Source organism: Nycticebus coucang, chromosome 16, assembly GCF_027406575.1.
Source record: "Nycticebus coucang isolate mNycCou1 chromosome 16, mNycCou1.pri, whole genome shotgun sequence".
In the NCBI taxonomy this organism is placed as follows: domain Eukaryota; kingdom Metazoa; phylum Chordata; class Mammalia; order Primates; family Lorisidae; genus Nycticebus; species Nycticebus coucang.
Genome location: NC_069795.1, coordinates 76,794,632 through 76,812,090, shown reverse-complemented (window position 1 = coordinate 76,812,090; position 17,459 = coordinate 76,794,632). Strand labels below are relative to the sequence as shown.

The window sequence follows — 17,459 nt, the reverse complement described above, 5'->3', positions numbered from 1 at the left end:
TCGCGTTTCCTCTCTGGCCCGGATGTGACTGGCTGAGGCGCCTCGCGCGTTGCGTTTGATGGGATTGGGCGCCCGCGGGTGAGATCATCACCGGGCGTCCTGGAGGGAAGTGGGAATCGCAGGTATGAAGCTGGCGCCGGTGGGTTTGGGGCTTCGCTCCAGTGCCTTTTTCTCTTGTGGTTTACTGGCCTCGCATCTATTCTTCTAAGCCCCTTCTCCTATGAAGTTTTTTTGTGCTAGTTAGGTCCTTGCTTCAGTCTCAAAGTTAGCGCATGAAACTCGTCTTTTTGCTAGCCAATTCCTAGTTCTTCTAATTTCGGTTTGAATTGGATCCTCCTTGCTTACCTTGGCTCGTCTTTTCTTGGTCCGGCCTTTTCGTTCTGCCTAAGTGTACGCATCAGAACATTCATCCCGGTTGTACATTCGAAAAGTAAGGTGACAACATCTTAACAAATACCTCATACTCCCTCTTCCCCCCAAAAAGTTTGTATAATCTTAACGTGACATTTGAATGCCAATTAAGTGCTAAAATTTTTTTCGGACAAAATGTGGTCTTTTCCAGATCCACCACTTAATAAGCCAGTTAAGTCAGTGTGTTTTAATGCAATTAAACATTCCAATAGGGGAAATGAAGTGGAGGTTGTAATTATATCTTGCAAGGGAAAGAATTTTAGCATTATTCGGTCATATTACCTGTTTCTAGGTGGCCTAGAAAGTTTTCTTAGGGAAAACTTGGTAAAAAGAATAATAATAACCACCACTTGAGCCACAGAAAGTCAGGCACTTTTCTCATTCTCAAAACATCTCTACAAAGTAAGTAATTATCATAATAATAGTATTCACAAACTCACTTAGTCAACTCTAGACTCTTGCAACCTTTATGTGTAGTAAGAACTATTGTTTTTTCCCTGAGTCTGGGCGCGGTGGCTCACGCCTGTAATCTTAGCACCCTGGGAGTCCGAGGTGGGCAGATCTGCTCTCTGAAGTTCGAGACCACCCTGTCTCTACTAAAAATAGACAAACTAGCCAAGTGTTGTGGCGGGTGCCTTGTAGTCCCAGCTAATTACTTGGGAGGCTGAGGTAGGATAATCTCTTGAGCCCAAGAGTTTGAAGTTGCTGTGAACTATGATACCACAGCGCTCTACTGAGGGGGCAAAGTGAAACTGTCTAAAATAAAATAGGCTCAGCGCCCGTAGCACAGTGGTTACGGCGCCAGCTACATTCACCAAAGTTGGCGGGTTTGCAACTGAGGCAAGAGAATCGTTTGAACCTAAGAGTTTGAGGTTGCTGTGAGCTGTGACAGCACGGCACTCTACCCAAGGCGATATAGTGAGACTCTGTCTCAGAAATAATAATAATAATGATAATAGTAAATCTTGGCAGTGCCCGTAGTTCAGTGGGTAGGGCACTGGCCACATACACCAAGGCTGGCGGTTCAAACCCGGGCGGGCCAGCTAAACAACAATGACAACTGCAACAAAGAAACAGCCAGGCGTTGTGGCGGGCGCCTGTAGTCCCAGCTGCTTGGGAGACTGAGGCAAGAGAATCGCTTAAGCTCGAGTTTGAGGTTGCTGTGAGCTGTGACGCCAGGGCCCTCTACCGAGGACGACATAATGTCTCTCTCTCTCAAAAAAAAAAAAAAAAAAAAAAAATATATATATATATATATATATATATATATATATATATTCCTGAAGTTTCTGGTTGTGTATAACCCATTTCTTGGGCTCTAGTAAAACAAAAAATATGTTGTTTGATTTTTACTTGCCAGTCCTTTTTTCCCAAATGTCTTTTGAGCCCAACTAATTCTTTTCATTCTTGCCATTCTACAGCCCTTCAGTCATTTGGTTGCTTTCCAACTTCTCTAAGACCAACTTTAGAAAACCCAAGTCTGTGAAGAAAAGTTGACCTATACTGATAATAGCAATGGTGACCATCCCTTAAATTTTATTTGTTGAATATTAGACCATAGTTTGTCTAAAAAGATAGTTTTACTTCTTTTTAGTCTTCAAGGATAAGTGGAATTGGCTCATCTGACAAGGGTTGGTTAAACAACCAGGCAGAATGAACAGCTTTAAAGGTATCAGTGTGTAAAGGACAGTGGAGGTGTGACTGGAGCAAACTGTTTAGAGTAAAGCTCATTCGGTTATTTAAAACTAAAAACTTTGGCCTTTGTCCTGTTACAGGGTAAGTGAGGTACACCCTTTGAAGGACCCAATGAGATAATTCTGGTGCTAATCTAGTCCAGACATTGAGGTGATCTTCAGTGGCAAACTATTCCCCCAGAGGCCCAGGTAGAATTTCACAGTAGGAAATGATTACCTGTATCAATCCCTCCTTTTCATTATACAAATCTTTCACCTGTTCATCACCTTCCCCAGCAAGCCATTTCCCCATTCTCAGTACTCATCCTGCCCTGTATTCAGTACTGCAAAGTGTGGCACTCAACCCTTTCTAAAGATGTTCTCAAAGAACCCCACCTTTGTCTTCAAAACAGTGTTGGATGGAAAAAAAAAATACACCACGTATCCCTCACCTACTCCGTGATCTCAGTGGGTGTTAGAAGGAAGGACTATTAGGTAATTAAGGTAATTCACAGTAGGATGTGATTAATGGCTATGTTTGACCCAGTAGGCAACTACATAGGGAAAGAGAAGCTTGTTGACTTGACTTGAGTGTGGCGATAGTTGCACTTACCTATTTCTGCTAGGCTTTTCAGTCCCAGTAATAGAAAATGAAGAAACCTTGGCTTGCCAACTCACTTCTAAAGAATTGTTTTGGTTTAACACAAATTTAATTACATTTTCCCCATTGCCCTGTACCATACTAATCTGAATTGTCTAACTTTTTCATGGTGATCTTTGAGTGTGTTTTAGACTATAACAAATAATTTTATAGACCAAGTAAACATGATTTTGTAGGCTTTAGCTGAATCATTGATTAATACTCTGCATGATAAATGTTGATAGTCTAAAATTAATAGCCCCAGATTGTATGGATTTATGGGGCTTTCCCAAGTCCCATTTTCTTAACATTCTCAGTAATAGGTCTTTATTTTAATTTTTCTGACTAGACAGGTGCGTGAGCACAGTGGCTCACACCTGTAATCCTAACACTTTGGGAGACTGAGGCACAAGGATTGCTTGAGGCCAGGAGTTCAAGACCAGCTTAGGCAACATAGTGAGATTTGTCTCGGAAAAAAAAAAATTACCGACTCGGCACCCATAGCATAGTGCACGGTGCATAGTGATTATGGCACTGGGCACATGCACCAAGGCTGGCGAGTTTGAACCCAGCCGGGGCCAGCTAAACAACAATGGCAACTGCAACAAAAAAATAGCCGGGTGTTGTGGCAGGCATCTGTAGTCCCAGCTACTTTGGTGGCTGAGGCAAGAGAATCGCTTTAGCCCAAGAGTTTGAGGTTGCTGTGAGCTGTGATGCCACAGCACTCTCCGAAGGGTGACGTAGTGAGACTCTGTCTCAAAAAAAAAAAAAAAAATTACCCTGACCAACCTAAGCAACATAAGGATGCCCCATTGCTACAAAACATCATCTGGGGTGGTGGTGCATGCCTGTATTCTCAGCTACTTGGGAGGCTAAAGCAGGATAATCTCTTGGGGCCAGGAGTTGGAGGTTGCAGTGAGCTATGATGACACCACTGCACTCCAGTCTTGGTGACAGAGCAAGACCTCGTCTTAGGGGAAAAAAAAAGAAGAAGAAAAATTTGATCTCAGAAGAGCTAAGATACAGGATAAAAGAGAGAATGCTAAATAAATAGTTAAAATGAATAAATAAAATTGATTAATCACAGCAAAATAAAAACTAACCAAACAAAGAAGTGATCAACACCAAGATTCATAAGAGTTAAACAAAATTATATGTAACTTAAGTTGCCTTTTTAATACCTAACTCGGATTTCTATTGTAAGTTAAGATAGCATCTTTATTACACAATAAGTCTGTATGACAGTTCCTAAGCCTAAACATTAATAGTTTTTGTTTAAAATTTTGGCTTATCTGAAACTTTTGACAAGAGTTTTAATATGTCAGAAAAATTATTTTTTTTTTTTTTTTTTTTTTTTATTTTTTGGCCGGGGCTGGGCTTGAACCCACCACCTCCGGCATATGGGACCGGCGCCAGAAAAATTATTTAACTGCTGCTATTTCAGTACTTGTCGGCAAAAATCAAACCACCAGAGCTCCCCGTCTGCCTCCCTCTGAGTCATTTCCTCTCCAAGCCTCTCCTTCAAATCTTATTTACTTTAGTATCTAATTAGTTTCCTCTGTGTACTAATTGAGTGCTTCTGCTGAAATTTAAAAAATATATATTTTTGTCTTGTCATCTTTATGAAAATTGCTATATTTGATTTTGTAACTTTCTGTGGCGTTCATTACTAATGAATCAGTGGTTTTTTGCAGTCTTATTAGTTATTTTGTTTGTCTGGAAGTAAGAGGAAATAAGCTTTGTACTGGGAATGGAAAATCTAGGCAGATTGTCGGATTATTTTAAATGACTTCTATAGGCAATATTAGGAAATGTGTCTCTGTACCATTGAGATAAATTCAAATATCTGATAATAGTAAATCAACTCTGGCAGTTGTGCACTCAGTAAATTGTCCTTTGGCTTATGAAATTAAAAAATTAAATATATCCAGACAGATTTGTTTCCATCTTTTTGTTTAACCCTTAGACTTGTATAAATTGCCCTGATTTCCTTTTTTGTATTGACCTGTAGTCAGGTAAGGCAAGGTAGTATTATTATGTGGCAATTCTAATCTATATATCCAGGATTCCTAAGGGATCAGCAATCTAAATTTTGCACATAAGTACTGTGTTGTATGTGTATAAGTGCAGGTAGATGATAATGTGAACGTACGTAAGTACATTTAAAAGCAGTAATAACTTACCAGCTTTTAGTCATTTTCTGTACTTCCAAAGAAAACAAAACTATGGAGTTGTCAGAAAAGGGTCTTCATTATTTAAAAATTCTATATCCCGGCTCAGCGCCTGTGGCTCAAGCGGCTAAGGCGCCAGCCACATACACCTGAGCTGGCAGGTTCAAATCCAGCCCAGGCCCGCCAAACAACAATGATGGCTGCAACCAAAACATAGCCAAGCATTGTGGTGGGCACCTGTAGTGCCAGCTACTTGGGAGGCTGAGGTAGGAGAATCACTTGAGCCCAGGAATTGGAGGTTGCTGTGAGCTGTGACGTTATGGCACTCTACCCAGGGTGACAGCTTGAGGCTCTGTCTCAAAAAAAAAAACAATTCCAGATCCCTTTATGTTGGATCCCATGTACAAATCCTTCGAGTGACCTTGGGAAAACTATTTAAAATTTCTGAGACTTGGTTTTGTTATCTGCTAAATGGAATAAGACCAACAAGAAGAACTGTTTTAAAAATAGATAATCTACTGATTAAGTCTCTGGTGGTAAGATCCAAAGGTCTGTTTTTAACCAGTTCCCCAAATGATTATTCATGTAATATAGATTCTAAATTCTAATGTACGTCAGAATCACATTGCCGGGCCCCACCCAGAGAGATTCAAATTCAGTAAGTCTAGTGTGGTATCTCACAATTTATAATAATTCTTTTTTTTTTTTTTTTTTTTGGAGACAGAGTCTCATTCAAATGCCCTGGGGTTGAGTGCTATGACATTATAGCTCACAGCAATCAAGCAATCCTCTTGCTCAGCCTCCTAAGTAGCTGGGACTATAGGCAACCACCTCAACGCCTAGGATTTTTTTTTTTTTTTTTTTTTTTTTAGAGATGAGGTCAGTCTAAGGAGGCTGGTCTCTGAACTCCTGAGCTCAAGCAGTCTACCCACTTCAGGCTCCCAAAGTGCTAGGATTAGTCATGAGCCACTGTTCCCTGTTATAATTCTAACAAGTTCTTAGGTGATGCTGAGGCTGCTAATCTGAAGATCCCACTTTGAGACCACTGGTGTAGTATATATGATACTACTTTGACCAGCCTGATAGAAATAGAAAAAGTAATAATAGGAACATTTCTTGAGCATTCATTAGGTACCAGGCACTATTATAGGTGCTTTACATATATTATCATTTAATCCTCTCAATGATCCTATAAAGGAGGTTTTATTATTATCCCCATTTTATAGAGAAGAAAAGTGAGTCAAAGAGAAGTTCAATAACTTGCCCAAAGTCATCCTACTAATACCGTGCAGGAGGGTCTGGCTACAGAGCTTACTCTAAAATACTCCCCTGGGGTTAAAATAAGATAGTTCTGTAGGTATGTTCTTAAGTTGAATTTGTATGTATGTTGGAACATGTACATGTACCTGTTATCTGTAATAACCTCCATTTATAAGTTGTACATCAGATGTTTGTAACTCAGGAACTGCCTGTATTCAGATAGAATGTATGACCTGATATTTGGGAGACTGAGGCAAAAATATATGACCTGATACTGTCCAGGCCTCTCATTAGAAGAAAAATTTTTCCTAATTTAATGTAAATATATTTAATATTTGTTCTTATATGGATCTCATATCAAAGATCAGAGGACCAGACTTACCTGGGTCTCTGAAGGCAAGGGAAGCCCCTTTACAGATGTTATCCAGTATACCATAACCCTGTGCTCAACGAGGCTTTGTAGACTTGATTCTCTTTTTTCTTTCTCTTTTCTTTCTTTTTTTCTTTTTTGAGACAGTTTCACTTTGGCACCCTTGGTACAGTGCTGTAACGTCATAGCTCATAACAACTTCAAACTCCTGGGCTCAAGCGATTCTCTTGCCTCAGCCTCCCAAGTAGCTGGGACTACAGGCACCCACCACAATGCCTGGCTACTTTTAGAGACAGGGTCTTGTCCTGGCTCAGGCTGGTCTTGAACCCATGAGCTCAGGCAATCCACCTGCCTGGGCCTCCCAGAATGCTAGGATTACAGGTGTGAGCCACTGCACCCGGCCTTGTAGACTTGATTCTTAAGTGTCTTTTTATTAATTGAGTTTTAAAAGATATCTTTTTAAAATATTTAAATGAAATACTGCTTAATACACTTGTCTTCTGTCAAGTTTTTGTATAAAACATGAGATTATTGTCCACCCCCGCTTCACAGAGTCTTCTGGGCCATTATGGCAGCCAAGTGGACTGGCGGACATTCTTCTCCTATTCTCTGCCTGAATGCAAGTAAAGAAGGACTAGTGGCTTCTGGAGCAGAGGGTGGAAGTCTCGTGGCTTGGGGTGAAGATGGGACTCCATTAGGACACATGCAGTTCCAAGGGGCTGACGATGTTACCAGTGTCTTATTTTCTCCCTCCTGCCCCACCAAGCTCTATGCCTCACATGGAGAGACGATAAGCATACTGGATGTCAGGTCCCTCAAAGGTATCCTGGACTATTTTCATGTGAATGAAGAAGAAATCAATTGTCTTTCATTGAATGAAACTGAGAACCTGCTGGCTTCTGCTGATGACTCTGGGGCAATCAAAATCCTAGACTTGGAAAATAAGAAAGTTAGCAGATCCTTGAAGAGACATTCCAATATCTGTTCCTCTGTAGCTTTTCGACCTCAGAGACCCCAAAGCCTGGTGTCATGTGGACTGGATATGCAGGTGATGCTTTTATAGAGAGTACTTTGGGTAATTTTGAAATGAGATTCATGAACAGAATCAAATTATTCATCATATTAAATATATCTTGCATTTTCTATTTTCTACTAACAAGTCTTAATCATTTATAAACCATAAGCCTAACTTCTGCATTTAATGCTAGCCTGACAAAACCTAGTAGATTTTATTCACAGAACAATCATTGATCTTTTAGTCTTCCTTTCTCTATACTGTAGACATTCCTAAAACCTGAGAATTCAAATATTCTATTCCAAATATATTTTTAAAGAAACATAGGGGAGTGTTAAAGGCAGAGTCAGTGCACCTACTCTCTGTAAAATCTATGTGAAACAAAAAAAGGTGGAGAGTCTGGGTCTATTTTTACTGTAAAGTTCTGGTGTATGTTAATTGAAATACGTATATTATTTACCAGGATCAGAGCATTGTATTAATGCTGATTCTTTTTTTTGAGACAGTCTCACTATGTCACCCTTGGTAGAATGCCATGGTGTTGCCAAGTTGGGTTGCCGTGACTTGCTCACAGCAACCTCAAATACTTGGGCTTAAGTGATTCTCTTGCCTCAGCCTCCCAAGTAGCTGGACTTGAGAACCTGCCACAATGCCCGGCTATTTTTTTGTTGCATTTGTCATTGTGTAGCTGGCTCGGCCCATTCGAACCCGCCAGCCTGGGTGTATGTGGCTGGTGCCATAAACACTGTGCTACAAGCGCCAAGCCACTCAATGCTGAATTTTCAAAGGAACATCATAAATTAGACCAAATCCAGAGGAAGGGCACTAGAGGAGAGTAGATATATCTAGGCCTCATGTGTGGAACTGGAGGGTTTTTTTCTTTAGAGACAGTCTCACTTTATCACCCTAGGTAGAATGCCATGGCATCATAGTTCACAGCAACCTCCAACTCCTAGGCTTAGGCGATTCTCTTGCCTCAGCCTCCTGAGTAGCTGGGACAACAGACACTTGCCAGAACGCCCAGCTATTTTTTCTTGCAGTTTGGCCAGGGCCGGGCTCGAACCTGCTGCCCTCGGTATATGGTGCCTGCACCCTACCCACTGAGCTACTGCGCCGCCCGTTTTTTTTTCTTTTTAATTTAATTTAATTAATTTATTTTTTTGAGACAGAGTCTCACTATGTTGCCCTTGGTAGAATGCCATGGCGTCAGAGCTCACAGCAACCTCCAACTCTTAGGCTTAAGGGATTCTCTTGCCTCAGCTTCCCAAGTAACTGGGACTACAGACGCCCTCCACAACACCTGGCTATTTTTTTTTGCAGTTGTCATAGTTGTTTTAGCTGGCCTGGGCAAGATTCAAACCTGCAAGCCTTGGTGTATATGGCAGGCTCCGTAACCACTGTGCTAGGGCGCTAAGCCAGAACTGTAGGGTTTTTTTGTTTTTTTTTTTTTGCAGTTTTTGTCCGGGGCTGGGTTTGAACCTGCCACCTCCAGCATATGGGGCCGGTGCCCTACTTCTTTGAGCCACAGGTGCCACCCCGAAACTGGAGGGTTTTATTTATTTATCGAGATGGAGTCTCACTTGTGTCACCCTAGGTCGAGTGCCATGGCATCATTATAGCTCACAGTAACCTGAAACTCTTTGGCACAAGCAATCCTCTTGCCTCAGCCTCCCAAGTAGCCCACTACAAGGCTCAGCTAGATTTACAGACAGGGTCTCTCTTGCTCAGGTTGGTCTTGAGCTCAAGCAATCCACCTGCCTCAGCCTCCTAAAGTGCTAAAATTTCAGACATGAAACACACCAGCTGAACTGGAGGTTTTTAATTAGTTTTCTTGAGGGAAATAAATGGACTATGCTGGTCTAAATAGTGGAAGTCACAGGGAAGCAGATTTTGGTTTAATAAAAGTATTCAGGGTGGCACCTGTGGTTCAGTGGGTAGGGCGCTGGCCCTATAAATTGAGGGTGGTGGGTTCAAACCCAGCCCTGGCCAAACTGCAACCAAAAAAAAAATAGCTGGGTGTTGTGGCAGGTGCCTGTAGTCCCAGCTACACAGGAGGCTGAGGCAAGAGGATTGCCTAAGTTGGAGGTTGCTATGAGTTGGAGGTTGCTATGAGCTGTGATGCCATGGCACTCTACCGAGGGCGATAAAATAAGACTGTCTCTAAAAAGAAAGAGGAGTTTTCATATAGCTTGACCTTTCCCACAGTAAAATGTGCTTCATTTTGTGAGAGGAAATCTCGTCACTAGGTTGAGAATAGTCATGACTTCTGTCTGTTAAGCACTTAGTACTTGCCAGTGCCTTATATATATTAGTTTTAATTCTTAAATATTCCTTTTTTAGAAACAGGAAACAGATTCAAATTAAGTGTCAACACAGCTGCTTGACTTGGATTCAGACGTCGATCTTTCTGAAACCAATGGCTATATTTTTCCTCACTGACAACAGAGATTCCAACAGAATATTATTAATAATGTAATACCGGCTCAGTGCTTGTGGCTCAAGCGGCTAAGGTGCCAGCCACATACACCTGAGCTGGCGGGTTCGGATCCAGCCCGGGCCCACCAAACAACAATGACGGCTGCAACCAAAAAATAGCCGGGCATTGTGGTGGGCGCCTATAGTCCTAGCTACTTGGGAGGCTGAGGCAGGAGAATCGCCTGAGCCCAGGAGTTAGAGGTTGCTGTGAACTGTAATGCCACCGCACTCTACCCAGGGTGACAGCTTGAGGCTCTGTCTCAAAAAAAAAAAAAAAAAAATGTAATACCACAGTTTTTTGGTTTAGGAACAAGTAACTTAGAAAACCATTGTTTATTAATGACTTGTATGTCTACCACTGTTTAGGCATTTAATCTGTGTTCTCAATTATATACAGGATCCTATTTTTTATTTTTATTTATTTATTTATTTTTTAGAGACAGAGTCTCACTTTATGGCCCTCGGTAGAGTGCCATGGTGTCACACAGCTCACAGCAACCTCCAACTCCTGGGCTTAGGCGATTCTCTTGCCTCAGCCTCCTGAGTAGCTGGAACTACAGGTGCCCACCACAACGCCTGGCTATTTTTTTGTTGCTGTTTGGCTGGGGCCAGGTTTGAATCCGCCAGCCTCGGTGTATGGGGCCGGCACCCTATCCACTGAGCCACAGGTGCCACTCTGTCTTCTTTTTTAGACTCTAATTCTTGTTAATAGCACAAAAGATTTAGCTTTTCACCTTCTTGGCTAGTCATCTTTACTGCTGTCTCCTCCACCCTGCACACCTTATATAATTTAGGAATTGATAAAGCTGGGTATTGTTATCACAATGACTTTCCTTCTTCTCAAGCTGTCAGCATTTAGTAGGCAGAATTAGCGGATGTCCTGCAGCAGTAGGACAGTCCCCAAACAATATAGAGTTGTCATTCTAAAAATGTCTATAGTGCCTCTGTTGAGAACTATTCTACATTTATAGGACATAGTGATCTTACAACTCTAAACTCCTTTTCCACTCCTAGGTCTTGACCAAGCCCTTTATAAACCACCTAAATTCTTCACCCTACTGATGATAATTGGCCTATCTGGTTGTAAAGAAACAACTGTACAACTAAGGCAGATATTAGTTCTAGTAGGCAGAGGGTACAGTTTATCTTTGACTAGTCGTCCTTTACCCATCCCAGTTTTCCATCACTGGTTCACTAACTGAGCACTACACATGGCAGTATACAATTAGATAGGCAAAAGTGACCTAATCTTCAGATTAGATAAGGATTTCTTTTATGTTTTCTTTTTCCTTTTTTTTTTTTTTTTTGTAGAGACAGAGTCTCACTTTATGGCCCTCGGTAGAGTGCTGTGGCATCACACAGCTCACAGCAACCTCCAACTCCTGGGCTTAAGTGATTCTCTTGCCTCAGCCTCCCGAGTAGCTGGGACTACAGGCGCCCGCCACAATGCCCAGCTATTTTTTGGTTGCAGTTCGGCCGGGGCCAGGTTTGAACCCGCCACCCTCGGTATATGGGGCCGGCGCCTTACCGACTGAGCCACAGGCACCGCCCAAGAGATTACTTTCTTAACTAAAATTGAAACTCAGTAATTTTTTCTATAGTTTTCTTCTTGGGACCTAGTTATCTATTGTTCTAAACTTTAAGAGTACCCAGCCTAAGGGGGGAACCAAATAATATAATTATTGAAATAGAGAAATTGTAATATAATAGCAGAAGGGAGTTCTTACTATTTTAATTTTGAATTATTTATCTCTGAACAAACAGATTTTATCTTAGAGCAAGAACTTAATCATTGCCATATTCAACACACCTATCTTTGTTATTATAGAAATTATAAAGTTATTTCTTTTGATTTTAGGTTTAAATAATTAGGCAAAGTGCTCTCAAAGAGTCGGGAACTTAAGAAGAAAGTGTGATTTATTAAGACCCTGAAGCTGCTTAACTTTTGATTAAATAGGTATAAAATAATATTTATAATATATAAAGAGTCTCACTATGTCACCCCAGCTGGAGTACAGCAGTATGCTCATAGATCATTGTAGCCTTGAACTCCTGGACTCAAGTCATCCTCCCACCTCAGCCTCCCAAATAGCTGAGACATTGCAGATAGGAACAATGTGGAATCCTCAATATTTGGAAAATGATTCTGGAATTGGTGCATCTGGGGTAGCTATTAACACATTTAGATGGTTTAACTCAAATACAAAAACATTTCAGCTCCTGAAAACACTTTGGGTACAGTTCATATTTGAATATCTTAGGAGGACAGAAAGTATAATCCAGGCTTTATAGAAACTAGATAAATAAGTGTTACATGGCAGGCAAGATGGCCTAAACCTGTAATCCTAGCACTCTGGGAGGCTTTAGGTGGGAGGATCTCTTGAGTTCAAGACCATCCTGAGCAAGAGCAAAGCCACATCTCTACTAAAAACAGAAAAATTAGCCAGACCTGGTGACATTCACCAGTAGTCCCAGTTACTTAGGAGGCTGAAGTAGGAGGATAATTTTAGCCTAAGAATTTGAGGTTGCTGTGAGCTAGGCTGAGGTCATGGCACTCTAGCCTCGGCAACAGACCAAAACTCTGAGTCTCAAAAAAAAAAAAAAAAAGGAAAGAAAGAAAGAAAAGAAGAAGAAAAGAGGAAAAAAACTGGGGTACTTGCCAATTAGTAGACTCTGGAATGTCCATTTTCCCAGTGTTCAGGTTTTTAATAGAATCTGTTTTCCTGAGTTGCAATATTCATTCATTTGTAAACATTATCTTTTTTGGTTTTTATTTATTTTCTATTAGCTTATTTCAGTTTTACTTTGGCTTCATGCAAGTAGTGAGTGTTAGCCACATAATGTAATGCTATAAATCCAATTCAAAAGAATTTTTAATACTTTCCCAATAGAAACAGAATATAAGTGTTATTAGATGTTACTGCTTTTGAAAATAGGCTGAGAGTAATCATAAGGGAAATTATCTTGTTGCCTCTGAAGTAGGCTGGCAAAAAATAAAATACATCTTTGGATAGAAAACCAAATACTTGATAGCATCAGTAGTGTTGGTAATCTTACTGATTCACATCTATGCTTTTTACTATCTAAACAAGGTCGTGCTTAATCTAGTGTCCACTAAAATTGTAATATAAGGCTGGGCATGGTGGCTCACACCTGTAATCCTACCATTCTGGGAAGCTAAAGTGGGTGGATTGCTTGAGCTTAGGAGTTCAAGACCAACCTGAACAAGAGTGAGACCACGTCTCTTAAAAAAAAAAATAGTCATGCATTGTGGGGACGCCTGTAGTCCCAGCTACTTGGGAGGCTGAGGCTAAAGGATCACTTGAGCCCAAGAGTTTGAGGTTACTGTGAGCTATGATGCCATGGCACTCTACTGAGGGTGACTAAGTGAGACTGTCTCAAAAAAAAAAAAAATTATGAGATATAATTTAGGGCTGGTACTAGATGGCAAAATTAAGTTGTCTATTCTCTTTGAAAGTATTGAGAATATTTTTCTTGGCTGGGTGCAGTGGATCACGGCTGTAATCCTAGCACTCTGGGAGTCCGAGGTGGATAGATTGCTTCAACTCACCCGTTTGAGACCAGTCTGAGCAAGAGCGAGACCTTGTCTGTAAAAAATAGCTGGGCATTGTGGTGGGTACCTGTAGTCTCAGCTACTCAGAAGGCTAAGGCAAGAGGATCACTTGAGCCCACGAGTTTGAGGTTGCCAGGTTGCTGTGTGGTATAACGCCATAGCATTCTACCAAGGGTGACAAAGTAAGACTCTATCTCAAAAAAAAAAAAGAATACTTTTGTCTTGCAATCCCATTATGGGTGTCCACCCAGAACAAAGGAAATCATTATATCAAAAAGATCCTAGGCAGCGCCTGTGGCTCAAAGGAGTAGGGCACCGGCCCCATGTACCAGAGGTGGCGGGTTCAAACCCAGCCCTGGCCAAAAACTGCAAAAAAAAAAAAAGAAAGATGCCTGCACTTTTTTTTTTATCACAGCACTGTTTACAGGCACAAAGATATGGAGTCAACCTAAGTGCCCATAAGTGGTGAATGATTGGATTAAGAAAATGTAGTGTATGTATGCCATGGAGAGACTGCCCAGCGATAAGAAAGAAGTAATGTCTTTTGTAGCAATATGGATGGAAGTAGAGGCCATTATTCTAAGTAAAGTAACTCAGAAATAGAAAAATCAATATTGCATTATCTCACTTGGAAGTGGGAGCTAAACTGTGGCTACTTAAGGACATACATAGTAGTATAATAGACAATGAAGACTTGGAACAGGGGAGAGTGGTCGGGGATAAGGGATTAAAAATTATCTATGGAGTACAATGACACTATTTCGGTGTTTGGGTACACCAAAATTCCACTGTACTATATACGTGAAATAGAATTCAACCTGTTACCCCTAAATCTATTATTTTTTAAATTTTGAAAATTTTTTTTCTTGGGCTGAGCACGGTGTCTCATGCCTGTAATCCTAACACTCTGGGAGACTGAACTGGGTGGATTGCTTGAGTTTAGGAGTTGGAGAACAGGCTGAGCAAGAGCGAGATCCCATCTCTAAAAATAGCCGGGTGATGTGTCGGGTGCCTATAGCCCCAGCTACTAGGGAAGCTGAGGCAAGAGAATCACTAGAGCCCATGAGTTTGAGGTTGTTGTGAGCAGTGATGACGCCACGGAACTCAACCCCAGGGTGATAGAATATGTTTTTCTTTTCAATGGGTTGATATAAGAAAAGAATGAATCACTAGGTTATAATGTAAAATTCATTCACAAATACCTGGGTGCAGTGGCTCGTGCCTCATCCTAGCACTCTGGGATGCCGAAGCAGGAGAATCTCTTGAGGTCAGGAGTTCAAGACTAGTCTGAGCAAAGTGAGACCCCTTCTCTACTAAAAATAGCAAAATTAGCTGAGTGATGGTGTCGAATCCTATAGTCCCAGATATTTAGGAGGCTGAGACAGGAGGATTAAGCCCAGGCATTTGAGGTTGCTGTGAGCTAGGCTGAGGCCATGACACATTAGCCCGGTGACAGAACAAGACTCTTGTCTCAAAAAAAAAAAAAAAACAGAGAAACCAACAAAAAGCAAGATAGAACAAACAAAACAAAATCTATTCACAAAGCTTTTTTTGTTTTAAATGGGTAGAAAATAGGCGCGGCACCCATAGCACAGTGGTTACAGCACCAGCCACATACAACGAGGGTGGTGGGTTCAAACTCAGCCCAGGCCAGCTAAACAACGAATGACAACTGCAATAAAAAATAGCCAGGTGTTGTGGCAGGCGCCTGTAGTCCCAGCTACTTGGGAGGCTGAGACAAGAGAATCACTTGAGCCCAAGAGTTTGAGGTTGCTGTGAGCTGTGACACCAGGGCACTCTACCAAGGGTGACATAGTAAGACTCTGTCTCAAAAAATAAATAAACAGGTAGTAAAAAGCCAAAATTTAATACCAGATGTCCAATTAATCAACAGATATATTAGGAATGTCTGTAGTTTATTATGCTAGGCATTAGCAAAGATTAATTAACTATCAATAAACTGACAAGCTAGACAGAGCACAGTTGTTCACACCTATAATCCTAGCACTCCAGGAGGCCCAGGTGGATGGATCTATTGAGCTCAGGAGTTTGAGAACAGCCTGAGCTAGAGTGAGACCCCATCTCTAAGAATAGCCAGATACTGTGTTGAGTGCCTGTAGTCCCAGCTACTCAGGAGGCTTAGGTAAGAGGATCACTTGAGCCCAGGAGTTTGAGGTTACTGTGAGCTACAAGGGCCACAGAGTGAGACTTTGTCTCAAAAAAATAAACTTACTCAGGATCTTGTCAATAACTTGTTTTGTAAGTTCTACCTTCCTCACCATATGCATTCTGGTTTTAGCTTCCAATGACATGTTGTGGTAGCATCATACTACTTTGATAATTTTATTAAAAGTTGATGAGCAATAGTTGAACTAAATGGCTAGCTCCATATAACTATGTAACTTCTTCTTATTTAAAGGTAATGCTGTGGAATCTTCAAAAAGCCCGGCCAGTCTGGATTACAAATTTACAGGAGGATGAAGCAGAAGAAATGGAAGGCCCACAGTCACCGGGTCAGCTCTTAAACCCTGCTCTGGCCCACTCGGTCTCTGTGGCGTCATGTGGCAATATTTTTAGTTGTGGTGCAGAAGATGGTAGGGTTCGGATCTTTAGGGTAATGGGAGTCAAATGTGAACAGGAACTGGGTTTTAGGGGCCACACTTTAGGGGTGTCCCAGGTCTGCTTTCTGCCAGAATCCTATTTGCTGCTTACTGGAGGTAATGATGGGAAGATACTGTTGTGGGATGTGAGCACTGAAGTCAAGAAAAAACAAAAGAGTCCTATAAAACATAGCCACAGAAAGAAAACTAAAGGAGGAACCTACACTAAGCAGGTTGGCAGTTCTAATGCTTCAGTAACAGATGAAGAACATGGCAAAACTTCACCAAAGCTAAATATCGAACATGGGGAAAAAGTGAACTGGCTCTTGGGTATAAAAATAAAGGGACACCAAAAGATATTAGTAGCTGATCAAACTAGTTATATATCTGTTTATCCCTTAAATGAATGTTAAATCCAATAAAAGCATTAGAAGAACTGTGGCAAAACTTCTTTTTGTTTTCAATGACAACTGCAACAGAAGAATAGTTGGGCACTGTGGTGGGCGCCTATAGTCCCAGCTACTTGGGAGGCTGAGGCAAGAGAATCGCTTAAGCCCAAGAGTTTGAGGTTGCTGTGAGCTGTGACGCTACGGCACTCTACCAAGCGTGACATAGTGAGACGCTGTCTCAAAAAACAAACAAACAAAAAACTTTTGTTTTAAAAAAAAGTCCTTGTTCTTTATTTAAACTGTTTTTCATATGTCAACTTATACCATTTTGTTGTATAAATTTTAAGATATTTGAACAAAAGAATATAATCAGATACCCTGTTTCCCTGAAAATAAGACATCCTCCGAAAATAAGACCTACTTACAGGAAAGATAAGAAGTCCCCTGAAAATGAGACCTAGCACATCTTTGGGAGCACACCTTAAAATAAAACACTGTCTTATTTTTGGGGAAACAGGGTAATACCTCTGAGTAAATGACATACCAAAGTTCAGAGGAAGAGAACTAGTATTCAATAAGTACTAACCATGGACCAGCCATTTTACATATATTACACTTCCTGTTCCATATCAACAAAGTAGGTGATTTTCCCCCATTTTAGTGCCGCAGGAATTAAGACTCGAGGATCCAGGAAAATTGCAAGCACAATTACGTGCCTGGAAAGGACTTTGGTTGTCTTGTCAAACCTTCTGCCTAAAGAAACCCATATCCTGACAAAATGCTATCACCACATTGTTTACATTAGTTATTTCTGATCTCTTCCTGAGAAGTTGGAAGAGGAAACCTGTTCTTGCTTGTTCTGTGTAAAGCCCAGAGGCTTT

General features: G+C 41.1%; 1 protein-coding gene across 5 annotated transcripts; it reads left to right on the top strand.

Moving 5' to 3' along the window:
- The first annotated feature begins 16 nt into the window (after positions 1 to 16).
- WDR53 (WD repeat domain 53) lies at positions 17 to 16,625 on the top strand. 5 transcript variants are annotated; one of them, XM_053565061.1, is made up of 3 exons: positions 17 to 122; positions 7,078 to 7,573; positions 16,009 to 16,625. In XM_053565061.1, the coding sequence occupies exons 2-3, from the start codon at positions 7,094 to 7,096 to the stop codon at positions 16,600 to 16,602; spliced, it is 1,074 nt and encodes a 357-aa protein (XP_053421036.1). In that variant the 5' UTR covers positions 17 to 122; positions 7,078 to 7,093; the 3' UTR covers positions 16,603 to 16,625. The 5 variants fall into 5 exon arrangements, with proteins under 5 accessions (XP_053421036.1, XP_053421038.1, XP_053421037.1 ...); XM_053565062.1 differs by having other exon boundaries at positions 113 to 139; XM_053565059.1 differs by lacking the exon at positions 17 to 122 and adding an exon at positions 149 to 430.
- Positions 16,626 to 17,459: the final 834 nt, after the last annotated feature.

Excerpts from the sequence above, each read along its gene's own strand:
- WDR53 (XM_053565061.1), top strand. The coding sequence starts at position 7,094 with ATGGCAGCCAAGTGGACTGGCGGACATTCTTCTCCTATTCTCTGCCTG. Across the intron at positions 7,574-16,008 it reads CATGTGGACTGGATATGCAG|GTAATGCTGTGGAATCTTCA; the intron begins GTGATGCTTTTA and ends TCTTATTTAAAG.